General features: G+C 40.4%; 1 protein-coding gene and 1 pseudogene across 1 annotated transcript in view; both read right to left on the bottom strand.

Annotated features, from left to right (window-relative positions):
* Positions 1 to 8196: 8196 nt before the first annotated feature.
* LOC147916582 (olfactory receptor 2AG2-like) lies at positions 8197 to 9139 on the bottom strand (annotated as a pseudogene).
* Positions 9140 to 13162: 4023 nt separating this feature from the next.
* LOC147916583 (uncharacterized) overlaps positions 13163 to 19245 on the bottom strand; it is a 171760-nt gene continuing 165677 nt past the window's right edge. The window contains exon 3 of the mRNA XM_087433281.1: positions 13163 to 14595. Within this exon, the coding sequence (XP_087289407.1) occupies positions 14544 to 14595 (52 nt within the window). The 3' untranslated portion in view covers positions 13163 to 14543. The remainder of the gene's footprint in view (positions 14596 to 19245) is intronic.

Consider the following 19245-nt stretch of genomic DNA (forward strand, 5'->3'; position numbering starts at 1 on the left):
TTTTAATTGTTTCTTGATAAAAGAGCCACGTAAATGGAGAACAGGCATCACGGTAATAGAGAAATATTAAGAGATCACTACTTGAAAATAATATTCAGGACATCAAACCTGAAAGTATGTCTTTCGGGAAATTGAAATCATCTCTCTCTCAATATGAAAACAATGTTCTGGCACCCATGCCCTTGATTATTCTTGCATAGGTTTTTTAAGTCTAATGTTTGACTAACGATTTAAATACCCAGGTAGTGTTCTGCATAGACCTATTTTGAACATGAAATTCTAAAACAGGTACAGAAATGTGATTTGGTTTTCAATACAACTTACATCCACATTTGTTTGCAGCACTCAAGGCTGTAAAGACGAGCCATCATTGGAAGAGCTAAAGCTGTGTCCACCTTAGTGTGTTCACCTCTCTGGACAAGCTCCACACTCTCCGTGGGCCTGAGAGAGAAGGGAGTCTAGACTGTCTGAGACTAGGAGACGGTGTGTGTGACATTGTGCTGCTTTTAGAGATGAACCTTTAGGATCAATGCAAACTTAGGTTTTTGGGGTTTTTTTTTTAACAGGTCATGATGAAATGTGAGCCTCAGAGGACTCAGAAATATAGCAGACAAGACCCTTTCCAGAAAGATCAGGGTGTTTTTGTTTGGGAGAAATGGTGAAAAGTGTAGGCAACAAAAGAGCATGTACTGTATGTTGTAATTAGTCTCAATAATCCTACCTTCACTCTCCTGCACCTGACCCAGATCCCCACTTGCCCTCTTGCAGAGACAGAGTATCCACACTGGATTGAAGGGCCACAGGGACAGCAACAAGGAACTCCTGTTCTGGAAGCTGCTGTTGGAGTGTGGTACCCAATTCCAGAGAGAAGCCAGAAGAGACAGGGACCTGAGATTGACAGAAATCAGGGTCCTGCATCATGAGTATTGCACAGATAAAGCCAACTCTGAACATGTGTTAGCAAATCTGTAAGGGAAGCATTTTTCTCTAAATCATTTCCCTATATTGTGGCTTCTGTATTTTTGCATTTCACTGGTTACTACTGATCTCCTCTGAGTTTAATGTTAAAAAGGTATTAGAGCATATGACAGGCATATCATCTGCTCTTAGATGGGACCTTGGTGGCATTTATTATCAGATAGGTGCAAAACTGCCTTATCAGAGGCCAGCGAAGCCCATTGGGGTCTAAAGACAGGTACTGATATTTCCACCAGGAAGCAGACAGCCAGGCCTGGGATGTAACAGAGATGCTTTCATCATCCTCACTGATTTCTCTTCATGTTTAGAACACCAAGAATAGAGCGAATTGGGATGGGTATAGAGCCCAAAGCAATAGAGAAGCTAGAGACAGAATAGCTTGAGTTCTTAGGGTCTGCTTTGGGCTCTGTTTCTCCGCTCAATATTCTTAGAGGCTGCATGCTTCCCAGAAAGAGAGAAAAGTCCTTACCTCAAGAGATGAGAAGGCCAGTTGCTTGAGCATGCAGACTGCTCTGGGGGTGGTTACAGGGTCAAGGATGTTCCCGCAGAAATGGGGAAGGAAGATAGGACTTTTCCAGCAGTATCCAATTTGCTTAATTTCTCCTGAGTTAAGAGTCTGAGGAGTCTGACCGAGATAGGTGTCAGCACCCTGTCTGGTCTTCTGTTCCTCTGCAGGTCCTCTCTGGAGATGCAGTAGATACACACGGAGAGCTAATACACTCCTTGGGTCTTTTCTATGGAGCAAGAAGATGGTTTCCTGTTCTTACACCTTAGGGGAATTAGGAGAAACTGTTTCTGTCACACAGTTTCCTCGGGAGAGAGTCCATCTAGCTCTGGAGCAGTAGTCGGACTGTGTTCTTGAGTACAGATGCTCAGACATTCATTTAGTCTTGCTAGGGTCTGGGGGCAAAGAGGAATGCAGCAGGAATCTGGAGGAAGTAGATATTGGACAAGCTGCCCAAGGGAGACCCTGCCCTGCCTGCCTTCACTGTCTCTGGGCAACAGAGAGCCAGGGCTCTGTCCTGGGGGAGGTTGCTCTGTCTCCTCATCCCATGACCCCACCCTTTCTCCTTTATTATTCTCCTAAATTCAAAGGGACTTATCTTCTCAGCTGAAATGGCCTCTCCTGGAAATGCTGGTCCAGGAAATAGGATGTTAATGAATCCTCTTGGGCATATTTCCTGGCCTGGTATCCCTGCTTTCTTCTCTCACTAAATGAGCTTCGAGACCCCAGGTTTCTATCTCTCTCTAAGGGAGGTACTGATGGCCCATTTCTAAAGTGCTGACTAAATAGACCAGGAAGAAAGGGCCCCTTTCATAGTCAGCACTCCTCCACAGATCACAAGGTGGGTTTTGTGGCATCTGTGGGACACTCCTTCCACCTTCCTCCCCCTGGCCTCTTTTATGATCCTCTAAGCCTGGACTATTTCCAATTCAATATGACTGTGCTGTGTGGAGTCTGTAATTACAAGATCTTCTTCACTGACCTTTGACAGTCCAGTGCGTCCTGTGCATGAGTCTGTGTGTCTTGGTGTTACTGTTTTCTGCCACCAGTGATGCTTGAAGAGAGTGGACAATTTTATATGTATTGAGCAGGAAAAATAAAAAGAAACACACATGGTACTGAAGCTGGAGAATGTCAATGTTAACGAAAATCTTTAAATGCTCTCAGAGACAAAAGATAGATTACCCACTAAATAAAGATAAGTAGATGATAGTGGACTTTTCAATGGCAGTAATAGGACACGAGAGAAAACCTTCAAAAGTTCTGATGGGGGGCTGGCCCAGTGGCGTAGTGGTTAAATTCGCGTGCTCTGCTTCTGTGGCTCAGGGTTCTCAGGTTTGGATCCCGGCGTGGACCTACGTTCCATTCATCAAGTCTTGCTGTGGTGGCATCACAAATACAAAATAGAGGAGGATGGGCACGGATGTTAGCCAAGGGCCAATCTTCCTCACCAGAAAAAGAAAAAAAAGTGTTGATGGAATATAACTGCACACTTAGAATTCTATGCACAGCTAAACCATCGTTAAAGAGTTGGGACAAATTAAAACAAAAATGGAAGAATCTACTGTGAAAGACCCCCCAATAAAATAATTTCAAGAAGAAGAAAAGTGATGCCTAGGGAATATATATAATATAGGAAGCAATGGTGATCACAGAAATTGGTTCAGTAAATGAGTTGGCAAGTTTAATTCATCAAAGAGAATAAATATACTTGTATTTTTAAAGAAGTAACACTAAAATTCTTCAACAAAACAACGAGATGGAAGTGGGATTTTTCTATGGGTACTTAAAGAAAGCCGTAGAAGCAGAATATTAAAAGTCTCATATTCATTTATTTAAAATGATCATTTCCCATTTTTAAAATTTTATTAAGGCAAAATCTGCATACTATAAATTCAGCTTTTTCAATATACATTTCTGCAAGTTTGACAAATGTATATAGTCATGTAACCACCGCCAAAATCAAGATATAGAAATTTCATCAACCCCACACATTCTCCTGTGCCCTTTCGTAATCATCTCCTGCCCCCACCCAAGCCCCTGCCAACTGTCTGGTCTGTTTACTGTCACTATTATATTGGCCTTTTCCGGAATGTCATGTAAATGATATCATACATTTGGAGTCTCGCTCCTTTCACTTAGCATTATATATTTGAGATTCATCCATATTCTTGTGTCTATTAGCAGTCCGTTGCCATTTATTACTGAGTTGTATCCAGTTATATGGATGTATCATTGTTTGTTCATCCATTCACCAATTGAAGGACATTTGTGATGTTTCCAGGTTTTGTTGATTGTGAAAAAAGCCATTATACACACTCATGCATAGGTTTTTGAGGGGACATAAATAGTCTATTCATGGGTAAATACCTCAGAGTGAACTTGCTCAGTTGTATGGTACGTGTATGTTTAAGTTGATAAGAAACTGACAAATTGTTTTCCATAATGACTGAACCATTTTGCATTCCCAATTTACTCTCGTTTTGCATTTTATTAAGCTGTAAAATATAGGTTCTTTAAATTCTTATTCAAAATGAATGAAATATTGCCTGAAGCTTTAAATTACAAGTCTTCCCAAGTCGCATTTTTTAAAAAAAAACAATTTGGGGAAATGAGAAGGATTATTTATGCAAGTAAAGAAGAAGGTGCAATTCAAGAGAGAAAGTCATCCGGGGAAACACACACACACACACACACACACACACACACACACTAATCATGCACACTTAGACTTGGAGACTAAAAACATTAATGACAATTAAGTCCTGTCTAGTTAAGGATGTTGTAAGTATTCTTACAAAATTGCTTTACGATTTTTTAAAATATGTGGATTATAAAGATTTACTATATTTCTAATGGAATATAGCTTTTAATCTCCACCCACTTTTATGCTCATTGGTCATTATAGGTAATGATATTAAAATTCACATTTACCAATTTATAAAATATATAAACACTCATTTTCTTTGTCAGACAGATGAATCATAAACCTGTGTCTTTATTTCTTCTTCCTTTGTTCATATCAAAGTACAATTTTAGAAAAAGCCAAAAATATGATGCATTCAAATATAAAGTGATACATTTATTAACTTATGCAAGATATCAAAGCTGATTCAAAAGGTATAAGGAACAGGGCTTTATATATTGCATCAGGAAAGGCATTTTTAAATGTTAGAAATAATGATTGTCAAGTTAAATACAAAATTGATTGAGGTCCCAGAGAACAATAAATCACAAGCCTTGTGGTTAGCGGTTAACATTTCTTACCATTGAGAAATCGTTCTTGGATCTATAGGACACAGGACCACAAACTAAAAGGTAACTTCAAAAGTCTGCACCTCTAGAAGATGGGCACGGATGTTAGCTCAGGGCCAATCTTCCTCAGCAAAAAGAGGAGGATTGGCATCAGATGTTAGCTCAGGGCTGACCTTCCTCACCCAAAAAAAAAAAAAAATGCTGTAGATAGAATTGAAACTCATGAGATGATGAAATAACCAAGGCAGAAAGTGTTGAGTGAGAAGAAAAGGGGGCTTGCAATGGAGCCAGGAGGAAATTCAATATTTAGATGTTGTGTTGAAAAGGAGGAGTAGACCAAGTGAAGACTGAGTCCAGTGGGGTACTTGGAAAATCTAGTGTGTGTGGTGGCCTGGAAGTCAGAAAAAGGAGGTGTTTCAAGAGGGAGAGAGTGGCCAATTGTGTCAAATGTGGCTGAAAGTTTGAGTAAGATGGAGACAGAGAAGTGATATTGAATTTGCAATACAAATATTACTGCTGATTTTCACAAGCGCAACTGCAGTGCGGGGGCGCGAGGAGAGAGCCTGATTACAGAGGCATGAGTCATAAATGGTAGAAAATGGTGTGGAAACTATGAGTATAGACAAATCTTTCAAGAGGATTTGCTCTGAGAAATGGAGTACACCTGCAGGAGAATCGTGGTTCAGGGAAGGGATCTTTAAGATGGGAGATACTAGAGCATGTGTGTAACCTATAGCAAATGCTCCAGTAGAGAGGGAGACGATGCATAGGAGAAGCAGGCAATTCCAAGACCAATTTCTTTGAGCAGTAAGGGAGCTAGGTATCAAGAATGCTAGTGGAAGGTGTGGCCTCTGATGGGCTCTTTGAAAAGACAAAAAGCTATGGGCAGATGTGCTGGTATGTTTGGTAGTGAAAGATGAGGAAAGACCTCTCTTTTCTCAAGGATGTATAATGCAAGGTTGTAGGGTGAGTGAAGGTGTAAAATGGTATTTTCAGAGGGTAACAAACAGATTGTACTAGGGTGGATCCTATGTTCCTGGAAGGTGAGACTGAGTATCGCAAAAAGTCAAAATTTCCAAATCAGTCTATGAATTAAATACAGTCGCAAAGAACATACCAATGGAATTTTTTTGGACATATAGCAGATGATTCAAAAGTTCATCAGAAAGAAAGTTGATGATAAAACTTAAGGAAAAGTTGGTGAGAAAAAATGAAGGAAGACAGTCTTAATAGACCACTAGAACTAGAGAAACAAGCCCAGAAATACTGCCAATTGCTATTCTTATAAATATTTATAACATAAATATTGTAACGCTTCCTATACAACAACTCTTACCACATAGCTAAACAATAAACTGAAAATAAATGTTGCCACATACATAACCGTCAAACTGTTCGTGATCTTCATCTATAAAGAGCTAGAGAAAATCATTAGATTAAAACAAAATTAGTAACATAAATGAAAACATCTGCTACATTTCATTAATATGTTTAATAAATTAGCAACGAGAGTTCATGTAATAAGTACACACTAAAAAGGGCACAGTGGGGCACGCGCTTCCACCTACTGCTCCCAGAATGCGGTGTTCCTAACTTTCTAGAAAGCAATTTGATTCTTTGTCACAAGAATTTTAAATAGTATCTTTGCCTATACCCCAGTAATTCCACTTCTAGAAATTTCACCTAAGATAAAATCAGACCCTCACATAAGAAAATTTGGGAGAATAAAACTAAATGTAAGCAATGCCTAAATGTATTACAGAGAACTCATATGATGGAGTATTACGTAGTCATTTAAAATTAAGTTTTTTCCTTCCAGTTATAAAAGAAGTAAGTCATGGGAGTGTAATGTACAACATGGTGACTATAGTTAATTATACTGCATTGCATATTTGAAAGTTTTTAAGAGAGTAGATCTTAAAAGTTCTCACCACAAGAAAAAAAATTCGTAACTATGTGTGGTGACAGATGCTATTACAGATGTGGTTACAGACTTATTGTGTGATCATTTTGCAATATGTACAAACATCGAATCTTCTGTTGTACACCTGAAACTAATAGAATGTTATACGTCAATTATACCTCAATAAAACAAATTAAGTTTCTTCAAGACTGTTTACTATTTATTCATGTCATAGGCAGAATGTTTTAAGAACTATTTGCCACACTCTGGTCTAAGCCCCTGATACTTATTGTCTTATTTATCCTCCACAAAACATCACGAAATCATCGTGAGTCCTAATATTATCACCACTTTTAAATGAGCAAACTGAGGCACAAAGAGCTTAATTTAGTGTCCAAAGACACACAGATAATAAAGAGGGAGCAGAGATTCACACACACGCATTCTGGCCTCCTGCCTCCCTGCCACTCACCCCCTACTTCTAAAGTATAATGTCCCCTCTTAACAAGGAAGAAAGTTCACCAAATTTAAAATGACAAAAAAGCAAGATTTTAATCAACATGTACATAACAATTCAGTAGAATACATATGTGGATAACAAAAATGAAAAGAAAACTTTTTAGGTAATTTTTGCTTTTTTTCAAATTTCAAAATTTTCTCAGTTTTCATAATGAATTTGGGTTAGTTTTATAAATTAGCTTTAGCTTTTATATTACGGTTTAGCTTTGTAGATTAAGCAATTTAAGATTCTTTTGGTCAAGAAAAGAAAGTATTCTGAGTTTTCACAAAGCACTATCCTCAACTATAATTCCAACTATGTGAGTCAGGGTATTACGGAGCTTCTTAACTGAACAGACTTAAGTTCCCAGCTTTTATTATAAACCTGCCCATACTGATAAATCCAATGATAAAATGAAGCGTATTTAAGCTTCCTAGAAAGTGAATTATATATTTTATCCCTCCTTTCCTGTGGATACTGACATATACATATACTCGCCTCAAGAATATGAACTCCTTGCAATTGTTTTGATGTTTCAAAACATGTCTGTATACATGTAAGGTCACATTTTTAAAAAATTCAAGCAATACACACAACGGATGTCTCTCACTGTTATCGTATCTCTAATCATCACTTCAAATTTGGTACTTTACATTCTCTTTTATTCATTTCTCTATTTTAATTTTAAATTGAATTTCAGGCAGTATAAAAACACCCTGTTCAGCCTTTTCCACTATGTCAACAGAGGTATTGTCTTTATTTATATAATCAATCCAAAGTGCTCCTTAATTCTGGGGTACAAATGCAGTCACAAATCTAGCATTCTTTCCAATTAATTGCTCAAACAACCATCTGCCTAATAAAGAAGCCCAATATATCTTCTAAAGATACTTCTCTCTATTAATTGTCTAAAAATCCAGTTCAACTGAGAGTGGTCCTCCCCTGATGTTAAGAAGCTATTGGAGTTTGGTCAGCCTAAAACTACTGCTGTTTCTCACTGCTGCATGATATTAAAATGGAAACTTAGTCCCCTACTGTGTCTACTTGGTAATTACGTCAGGAGTGTGTCAACAGCATGTATTTCCCCAAGACCCTCCTCAAGGCCCCCATGACCTCCTTATTCCTGAGGCTGTAGATGAGGGGGTTCAGGGCTGGGGTGACTATTGTATAGAAAACAGAGATGATGTTGTCCTGCTTGGGGCTGTGGAGAGAACTGGGGGGACATACATGAATGTGGCAGCTCCATAGAACATCCCGACCACAGTTAGGTGGGAAGAGCAGGTGGTGAGGGCTTTTTGCTGCCCCTCATTTGAGGGCATGTGGAGCACAGTAAGTAGGATTAGTGTATAGGAGGCAACAATGACAGAAAGAGGGAGCAAGAGGAAAGTCACACCTGTCACATATACCATGAGTTCATATCTGGAGGTATCTTCACAAGCCAACTTCAGCAGAGGTGGGATCTCGCAGAGCAGGTGCCTGATTTTCCGGGATGTGCAGAAAAGGAGGTGCATAGTATACATGGTATGTCCGAGGGCACTCAGGGATGCCAGGATCCAGGATGTGGCCACCATGAGGCAGCAGACCCTGGGCCTCATGAGGACCATGTAGTTCAGAGGATAGCAAATGGCCACATACCTGTCATAGGCCATGAAGGCCAGTAGAGGTCCTCTGAACCACCCAGCAACAGTGCCAGGAACATCTGAAGGGCACAGCCCCCAAAGGAGATGGTATTTTCACCGCACAGAAAATCCAAGATGGCCTTGGGAGTGACAACAGATGTGAAGAGGAGGTCCATGAGTGAGAGCTGCCTGAGCAGGAGGTACATGGGCACGTGGAGCCGGGCATCCACTGTGATGACGATGAGCAGCAGGCCATTGCTGGTCAGGCCCAACATGTACAGGACTGTGATTGTGGCACAGAGCAGCTCAGGAGACCCACTGTCATTCAGAATCCCCACCAAGATGAAGCCACTTTCCAGAGTGGAATTCCAGTGCTCCATTCTGTGTTGTTTGTTTAGTTGCCTAGAATCAAATGGATTCTCAGTGAAAGCCTTTCCAAAGAAGTTCACCCTAGTTTTACATTGTCTCATGTCACTATGGAGTGGCCCATAAGAATTCCATGAGATGGTATCTTTTCCTCTTGGTGGCTATGTTTGACATCTTACTTCTGAATTTCTGAATCTCTTCACTGATTTATGAGAAAGCATGTTGCTAATAGCTAATCATTTAGAAATCCCTTTAAATAAGCTATCCAAGAAAAGGTGCCTAAGCAAACATCTTTGTAGATAGATAAAAACATATCTATCTGCATCATAAAGAAACACATGGGCCATTGCTTTAAAATCTAGCTGGTTTTCTTCTTAAACTATACTTGAGATCCCAATTCAGTTTTTGAAGGGTTTTTTTTTTTATAATAAAGCTCTATGACATCTTCTCCACAGATGTGACATCTGCCTTCACTTCCTGGTCTCACTGTTGTTGACATCTTCCTCAACAAGGAACCTCTCGGCTCTTGGACCATTTGATCTCTTGTGTTCTTGAACTATCCTCACATCTTTAAGAGCATACCACTACTCTGTTGGAGGGAAAAAGAATTCTGGGCTGAATCGAATGGTTGGAGTAGTATAGATTTTGGAGGTTGACGTGCAGGAACAGTACAAAAAGTGTTTGCTTATTTGCAGGTAATGATAAAACATTTGCTTGGACAGAATCAGGGAAAAGTTAATAGATGAGATTTGCAAAGATCCCAAGGTGTTTGTGTTTAGGGCATATGATATAAGGGGTGAGCCATAAAAGAGGAGACTTTATAGAAAAGTCCCAAAGCCATCCTGCAGCCTGCAAGTAAAAGCAAGACCCTGAACAGGAAAAGGAGATTCTTCTATCTGACAAATCTAGCAATGTACAGAGGAAAGCTGGTCCTACTGAACCCTGAATCTATATGATAGTACTGGTGGAAGGTGTTGAGGAGGAGAGAAAGTGGAGAGTGTGGGGTGTGTGGGACAGTGTTCAGTCAGCTGTTCTTTATGAACGCAGCTCTTTCACAATTGAATGCAGAGGTTAGGAAGCTCTCTGGAAGAGAAGAGAATAATTCATGAAAAAATTCTTCATCATTCCCATGTAGCATCTGCTCCTACTCCTCCTATCTTCTGTGTATGTCATCATCCTGGTCAACTTAAAGTTGGGACCTTGAAGTGGTAGGATCATAAAATCCTGAAATTGGACAGCCCATCTGATCCAGCTCCTTTCATTCACTCAATAAATATTTACTAAAGACCTACAATGTATCAGGCACTACACTTGATGCTAGGGAAATGGCATACATGTGAAAAACCCATTACACAAACACCTACATTCATCCACTGGTGATGGTTGATATATGAAGGAAAGTATACGATGAGTCCACGTAAGTAAGGTTTCAGGAAAGAATTCCCTGAGGACATGACATATAAGCTACGGGCTGAGGATGATTAGAAGGTGGCTAAAAAAAAAAGGGTCAGGTATGACTATAGGGAAAGGAAATAACATTACAAAGGTCAGGACACTGAACCACAGTTCAAGAAGTCCTCCCTGCAATTCTGCTGCAATGAAGTCTGAGCAAGAAGCCAGCCAGGAAACCGTCCCCTGTAAAACTGTGTCTCATAATTCCTTGGAGTCTGAGATCTTTCCCTTGCCTTACAAAACCAAAACTATGGGTTTAAATACGAAGGATTGGCATGAAGACCTTCTTTGCCTACTGACAACAACAAGACAAATTCAAAGACAATTTTTAGCATTGCTCCTGGTTAATATTTGACTTGAAATATTTTTTCTTTTGTTGACTAAAAATGATGAATGGATAGAGTAATATATGGAAGAAATAATTAATTGGCATATTTTTCAAGATTTCTGCACCAAGAGGTTTTTCAAAGAGCAGAAAAAACAGGGCTTAAGGTGCTAATCCTTAGGACTCAGGATCCTACCTATCTGTCTTCCACCCCTTGATTCAGACTCCTCCTTTCCCTACTTTTCCATTCTCTGGTTCCTCTCCTCTAGGCCATCTGAAGATAAAGGCTGGAGAACACACACTGGGCATGCAGAGGAAGAGCCTGCTCTCTGGAAAACTGCTGTTGGTGGGGACCTCAGACCAAGAGATGTCAGCAGAGACAGATTAACAGGCAGACGTTATTGTACTTCACAGAAAATGGTCAGACAGAGCCAATTAACAAGATGAAGCTAAAAATTTGGAAGCATATTTTATGGTTTTATTTTGTTTATTACTTTATTATTTTTATAAGTTATTTCTCTGTATCATTTCTCAGGATATTTCAAAAATTTCATTGACTTCAATTGGCTTTTTCTGTGGCTTTGGGCTGTAGTGTAAAGCAGGCGTGTAGGGAAGAGGCACTTCAACTGATTCTAGATGATTGTCTTTTGAGGTACCACTCTTTTAGGGGCACACGTCAGACTATTAGAGGCCAGGATAATCCAGGTCCAAAGGTAAGAACTGAGACTTTTTTACCAGGGCACCAGCATCGGGAAGTACAGGAACCCAGGTCTGGCCAATGGAACAGACGCATATGTACCCGCACACGCAGAGTGCCCAGAGTGTAGAAGGGAGTGGGTGAGCTATAAAGCCTGAGGGACTAGAGAATCTGAGAAGCAAAGCAGTGAGGTCTTAACCTTGTTTCTCAAGACTTCAGGACTCCACATAATTCTGGATACAGAGGCAGAGCCCTTACCTCAGATGAGGAGTGGCACAGCTGCCAGACCACACCTACTGCCCTGTGATTCGTTTGAGGGATGAAGATGTTCAAGATGATGAAGTCAGAAGAGGTGGTTCTTCTGGCAGGGTGGGATGTAGAGGTGTGCCTGGCTGTGTCTGAGATCAGAGGTCAAAATCTCCTCCAGTCACTGGCATTGCAGATCCTCTCTAGGGGTAGAGATAGATGCAGACAGGCAGCTGAGAACCTAGGCAGGAAGCAAGGAGCTAAATCCCTCCCAACTTCTCTTGTCCATTCTCCTCGTGAGAAAGCCTTCACAGCCTTGGCATGGTTCTGGCCAAGTCCTTGAGTCCAAGTACTCTGATTTTCATGTGGTCCTCTCCTGCTGGGGTCCGTGAGAAAAGATGAGCACAGCAGGAATCTGGGTAAAGAGGTATGAGAGGAGCTTCCCCAAGGAGATGCTACGGGGCCCAGCCTCACTGCCCCTGGGGTAACAGTGAGCTGGGGCCCTGTCCTGGGGGAGGCATCATGGTCTCATCCCCTCAGCTGACATGAAAATGCTGATCCAGGAAACAAGATTTTAATGAATCCCCAGGCATATCCTGGCCTCCCACTCCTGCAAACTTCACCCACTAAATGAGCTCTGAGGCCTGAGGGCTTGTTTTGCCTCACATGGACTTACTGAGGCTGTTTCCAAAACCCTATCTATAGAGGCAGTGTCAGTAATGGACCTAAGAACAACCCCCACCCCCCGCCCAGTCCTCTGCTCAAATTATAAAGTATGTCTCAAGAGCACTGTGAATGCTGCCACTCCCGGTCTCCCTCTTTGTGCCTCGAGCATGAGCTATTACCAGCCAGAGGGAACTGAAATCAGCAGTGCTTCTGTTCATGTCAGGTCTTCCTTCCTTAACATTTAATTACCATCAAAGCACTGATTTATTGGACCTTTCTGTGCTTTTAAGTTATTTGTTGCTTCTTTCTCCTTCTAATGTACATGCACACGTATGTGCAGGAATGTATATATGTCCCTGCTCTCTGTGTCCAGTGGGCTCAGCTGCTTAGAGCCCTGGGATGATGATACAACACCCGCCTCCACCCATCACTGCTTTAGTTCAGGCCATTCTCTCCCTCAGTTTTCTGCCAGGTCTCTCTCATTCTTCAGTCTCTCTTTAATCACTGATTTTGTCAGTAAATGCTGAAACTGTTACTGGAGTTATATCTTTTTCTTTCAACTTTAAGAAAATTAAAAATAAGTTTTCATTTTCTGATTGTAAAAAGGCAAAGATACTCAAGAAAATTACTGCACAAGTACAACAAGAGAAATATAATACAAGATCTTTTTATTTTTCTTTTTATAAAAGGAACGTACTCCTAAGGTTTTACACATATAAAATGTTAGAACAACACTATTCACAATAGAACAAAAACTGGAAACCACCCTTATGTCCATCAACAATGGAATGGATAAATATTCACTCATGAGGATAGTATAAAGCAATCAAAACAAAGGAACCAGAAGGACATACAACCAAAAGAATAACTCAGTAATCTAATATTACGTGAAAAAAGGGAGTCCTAAGCATAATATATCATGATACTCCTTTCATAGAGTTAAAAACTCAAATAAAAATAAACTTCTTATGAATGCATTTAGATTCAGTAAAAATACATAAAAGAGCGAAAAGAGAATGATGGACATAGGACTTTGAACAACAGTTACTACAATGAAAGGAGGCAGAGACCTAATGGTTAGATGAAGGATGTTATCAAGGTCTTAGCTTTTGTTTCTGGATGGTGAGTTCATGGTAATGATGAATGAGGTCCTAATGCACCTGACTTTCAATCTTGCTTTCCACTTCATAGATAAAATAAAGATCAGAGGTGATTACATCCCTCAGATGCAAACTTCCTTTCACCTCTTCATTATCTTCTGTAGGAATTATTTTTACTGCTTTACCTTTTATTTCAAAGGAATGAATGCACCTTCTCCACTTGAGCATTGACTTCTCCAATTATTACTGAGATTCTATCTTTCTCATCTTCACTGCCTGCTCTATCTCTTTGATCCTACATTTACATGTTCTTCTTGTATCTTAAGGTCTCTCTCAATCCTCTGATTAAGCTTCCAAGGATGATGAAGATTTCCCTGTTCACAAAACTGTCCCTTGGGCCAGTCCCAGTGACCTAGCGGTTAAATTCGGCATGATCTACTTTGGTGGCCTGGGTTCGGTTCCTGGGCACCGACCTATACCACTCGGTTGTCAGTGGCCATGCTATGGTAGCGCCTCACATACAAAAAGAGGAAAATTGGCACCAGATGTTGGCTCAGGGTGAATCTTCCTAAGCAAAAAAAAAAAACACAAAACACACAAACAAAAAAAAAAACAGTCCTTTGGTTTTCCTTTCCTTGCACACTATTTCTCTAAATCCCCCCATTTTTTACAACAAATTTCTTGGAAAAGCATTTGGAATAACTGAGTCTACTTCTACTTTGAGTTGCTCACTCATTATATGTGAAGGTAACACTTGCTACCTGCTATATCAGACAACCCAGAAATGACAGCAGCATAACCCAATAAAATTGTATTTCTCACTCGTGTAACAGTTCAATGCAGATTTCTTGGTTAGGGAGCTGTCCTTAACTGCTTTCCTCTAAGAGGTGCTTTGAGGACCCAAGCTTTTCCATTTGGTGAAGGCAATTTCTTCAATATGTGCTTCCCAGGTTGACAACAAGAGTCATCTCCATTCTGTGTAGCCTGAAAAAAAAGAGATCCTTAGGTGTCAAGTGTAGGTGTTTTCTGTGGCTCCGACTTCACTTTATAACACACTTTGTGGCACACTTCACTTCTGCACTGCACTCCTCAGCCTGTTTATATCACCTCCTGCCAAGCGTCCGACGTGAGCTGAACTGACATTCTTTGTCCCAAAATCACCAATGTCCTCTTTGCAAAATCCAGTAGTGTGTACTGTTTTATGCTACTGGGTTTGTTTTAAACTCATTAAATTCCCATATTCCTCCTTCCTTTTGTGCAAAAAAGACTAACACTTTGTTTGTTTCATGCTAGCCCCAATACTTTCTTCCTGCTGATCTCAGGGTTATCTGGTAGCACTAGCATCTAAGCCCCAGAAAGGCAGAAACTGGACCTGTTTTGTTTCCAATCACATCTCTAGCTTCTAGCATGTAACCGGCGGAGGGTTGGTACTCAATAAATGTTTGCTGAATTAATAAATGTGTGAAAGTGTCTTTCACAGTTCCTCTCAAATTCCAACTAAAATATCCATGAAGATAAAAATATTTTTAAAAGCTGACTTCAGGTCAGTAAACCAGAGAAAAGAAAGGGTTATAGAACAAGGTTTAGAATAAATCACTATCAACTCTGTAATAACAATAATAATAGAGTTATATTAAAAACATAGTTTTTACTTCAAACTTGGGAGTATTTAAAGTTTGAGATATCCAAACAATTTAGGCTAAGTTTTATTTATGTCTAATTCTAGTATAAAGGGACTCTGCAGACCAGAAAATGGAGAAATATCAACTAATGATGCAGGAGCTAGGCCACGTCAGAGCCTTCCCCATGTTTTCTCTTCTCTACCTCCTTCACTCAGAACACGCAGGGAACACAGTTTTCAATGACTATTAAAGGATTAGGGGGCCGGCCCCGTGGCTTAGCGGTTAAGTGTGCACACAGCACTACTGGCGGCCCGGGTTCGGATCCGGGGGCGCACAGACGCACCGCTTGTCCGGCCATGCTGTGGCAGCGTCCCACATACAGCAACTAGAAGGATGTGCAACTATGACATACAACTATCTACCGGGGCTTTGGAAAGAAAAAGAGGATTGGCAATAGATGTTAGCTCAGGGCCAGTCTTCCTCAGCAAAAAGAGGCGGATTGGCGTGGATGTTAGCTCAAGGCTGATCTTTCTCACGGGAAAAAAAAAGTTAAAGGATTAGGCAGAGATAGCTTGCATTCTGAAACAATTTACAGCAAAGGGAAAACAATGACAAACAGTGAGTTATCTTAGTTTAGCGTCTCTCAAAAGTTGACCCTGAACGAGGATTTGAGTGCAAAAAGTTTATTTAGGAAGACATCTCAGAAAAAATTAGTCAGATAGGGAAGTGGGACAGAAAAGCAAAAGAGTCAATAAAGGGTGTGTCATCTAACAAGTTACCGTGGGCAACTGGATCTTAATAGTCTTGGGGAGCTCTGAGAAACAGAGTTGATCATATATCTCAGAGGCATATCACACCCAAGGTGTGAGGGATGTGGGGTATTTACATGCCAGCTCTCCTCAATCATCAGTTAAGGCCTGGTTGCTGCAGAGGACATTAACTCCTTGGGCCATTCTAGCTTCCTGGGCATGGGGGCAGAACTGGCATGTCAGCCAAAGAAAGTCCTCATGCAAAAGATGCAGATACTGGCTGTTGGAAGTCAGCATGCCCTGAGACGATAAGGAGCAAAAGGAGATGTGCAGGGCTTTGCCCTCATTTGCTATATTGTAAGACAATAAGGTTTATAATAATGACTGCTCAGAGGTGTAGTCTCAAATTTGCTAGAATGTACAAAAAGATGAAGAGATAAGGGAAATGATGGAATGATGAGTCTAATGAAGAATAACTAAAAATATTATGGCACATTATTTTTTAATTATACTCCTTGACTCAATTTCCTAGAATTTCAGTTAGATTATTGCTTCTATGCTAACGTAATAGAATAGAAATATTATCTAAAATCCAAAAATAAAACAATATTTTCCATGTACCTCCAAATTCTAAACTGAGGTGCTACAACATTAGGGGGGGACTTACATGGAGGTGATCAGTAGATGATTTAAAAACATTAAACCTTCAACCTTTCTAAGGTGTAAAAAAGAGATAGTTGGAAGCTGGTGGAGAGGAATACTTTGAAGATATTTTTCAGAATAGTCTTTTACTCCTCCCTCCATAAGAAAATAAGGTGCTTCCCCTCATCTTAAGTTAAGTGACAAGAGCTTCAAAAGCCCTGCCAGAGAACTTCATGTGTCTTATCTGGAATTTGAAAAATGATAGAACAAGTACTTTCCTCACACATAAAATATCCAAAGGTCAATTATGGACTGGCATGGTGTCCCTGGTTGAGGAGAAGGGACACAGCATTCCACACTCCCAGAATTTAGCAAGACAGGGTACATGTATGACTCCACTCGGCCATATGTGGATCCTGTGGAAGAGAATTAGCCAGGGCTCTTTGTAAAAGGGACTCAGTCCAATAGAACCACCTGGCAGGTTGAGGTGACTACCAATGGAGGGATAAACTATTAATTAAGGGGGAATCATATGTGACCAGCTGATGGAGGCTTTGCACATGCCAAATTACTCTTGATAGAGGATCTCCTGTGTTATGGGCTGAATTGTGCCCTCCCAAAATTCATATGTTGAAGCCCTAACTCCCAAAATCTCAGAAAATGACTGTATTTGGAGATAAGGTCTTTGAAGAGCTGGTTACATTAAAATGAGGCTATTAGGGTGGGCCCTAAATTCAATCTGACTGGTGTCCTCATATGAAGAGGAAATGTGGACATACAAAGAGACACCAGGGGTGCATGTGCATAGAGGATAGACCACGTGAGAACTCAGTGAGAAGATGGTCATCTACAAGCCAAGGAGAGGACTCAGGAGAAACCAAACCTGCCAAAACCTTGATCATGGACTTAGCTCTTTTCCTCTCTTTCTGCTCTCCTCCTCCTCCTTCTCCTCCTCCTCCTCCTTCTCTCTCTTTTTCTCTCTCTTCCTACTTCACCCCATTAGGTGATTACTTTTTCCTTCTCAAAATATTCTTGGCGGTTCTTTATACCAGCCACTTTCAATATCAAATCTTATAATGGCATTTTGGAGCTCCTGTCCTTGTCACCAATCCTAAAATTTCCTATATTTGGTCTAAATATTATGTTACTTTCCTCCAACCTTCTTGGGCTGACAGCTTTTTATAGATCCATAGTACTAGGAAGCAGGTTGGCAGCAATTTTGTTCAGATTCGTTTCACTGAGGGTTTGGTGGAATATGTACAGAAAAAGCCCTACTCTAAGCAATGAGCCTTATTCTAGTTCTTCATGTACATGGAACAATTTCAATTCTTATTATCTCACCATCACTGCATGCTTTCTTGTGAAAGAGAGAGATAGAGAATCCTGAAAGGATAAAAGTTGAAACATTGGCAACAGTTATTTCTGGAGAGAGTGTTTTTTTGTTTTATATGTGTTTATTTTTTAGTATTTTTCACCTTATTTCTTTCATAATCAGAAAAGGAAACATTTAGTTTTTATTTTCTGAGTTGAATTCACCTACCTTCTCTCTCCTCCAAAAAAAAAGAATGATAAATTTGAAAGCACTCTCACACTTATTGCGGGAAATGCAGACAGCTAGAAGGATGAGGAAGATATGGAAAACGATTGGGTAACAGATGAGATTGGCCTGAGGTAAAGTGGCATTTAGTCAAGGAGTGAGAAGGTGTCAGATTCAGGACTATTGGCAGAGAATTCTATATAGTTAAACTTACTTGTCACAGACAGGCACACATACACACAGACAATTATACATACTCACATACTCTTTCACATCTGCACACACTATACATAAAAACACCCACAAAAAAATGGAGGCAAGAGAAAGGAGAGAGAGGAAAGGGGTGCCTTAGGAAGGGTCATGATGCACCACAGCTAAATTCATCACAGAAACACTATAAGATTCAATCACTTTTAACTGGAAATAAGGCAATTGGAGGTAGAACACCAATGGGTACCATTCCATAGGTGCCATACGACACTCTTATGTCTGGACTGAATGCTGGCTTTCTGGCCAGTCACTGTTGATTTAGTCAGGAATGTGGAAACAAAACCTCAGCAAGCCCATAGGTGGCTGTATGACAACTTGGGCTTCCAGCTCATTTAGTGGGTGAAGGATGCTAGAAAAATGCTCAGGGAGATTAATCAAATTTTTTCCCTTGGGCCAACATTTCAAGGGTGAGTTTACTCTGCTGCAAGGGCACTTCCTTGTGGCAGAAATGCAGGAAGAAATGCAGATAGAGACCATAAGATAACAGAAGAGTGCAACCTCCCCTTAGGACAGAGCACAGCTCTCTGTTGTCCCAGGCGTAACGAAATCTTTTAAGGAAGGCACTAAGTTATACTAGTATTGAGAGGTTCTGGCACAGTTTTTGCACAGAGTAGGCATTTAATGAATATTTGTGGAGAAGAAAATCAACCGAGGCAAATAAAGCAAGGGAAGGAAAGGATGAGGATAGTAGAGCCACTGTTAATCACAGTGTTCCAAGTACTTAAGAAAACTGTCAGAAATCACTGCATCTGAAGGTGGACTATCTTCCAGCCAGCTTCCCAAGAGCGCCCTTCACATCCTTGTTCCTAAGGCT

The sequence above is a fragment of the Ceratotherium simum genome, chromosome 7 (genome assembly GCF_057802395.1).
Source record: "Ceratotherium simum simum isolate JZ-2026a chromosome 7, ASM5780239v1, whole genome shotgun sequence".
Classification (NCBI taxonomy): Eukaryota; Metazoa; Chordata; class Mammalia; order Perissodactyla; family Rhinocerotidae; genus Ceratotherium; species Ceratotherium simum.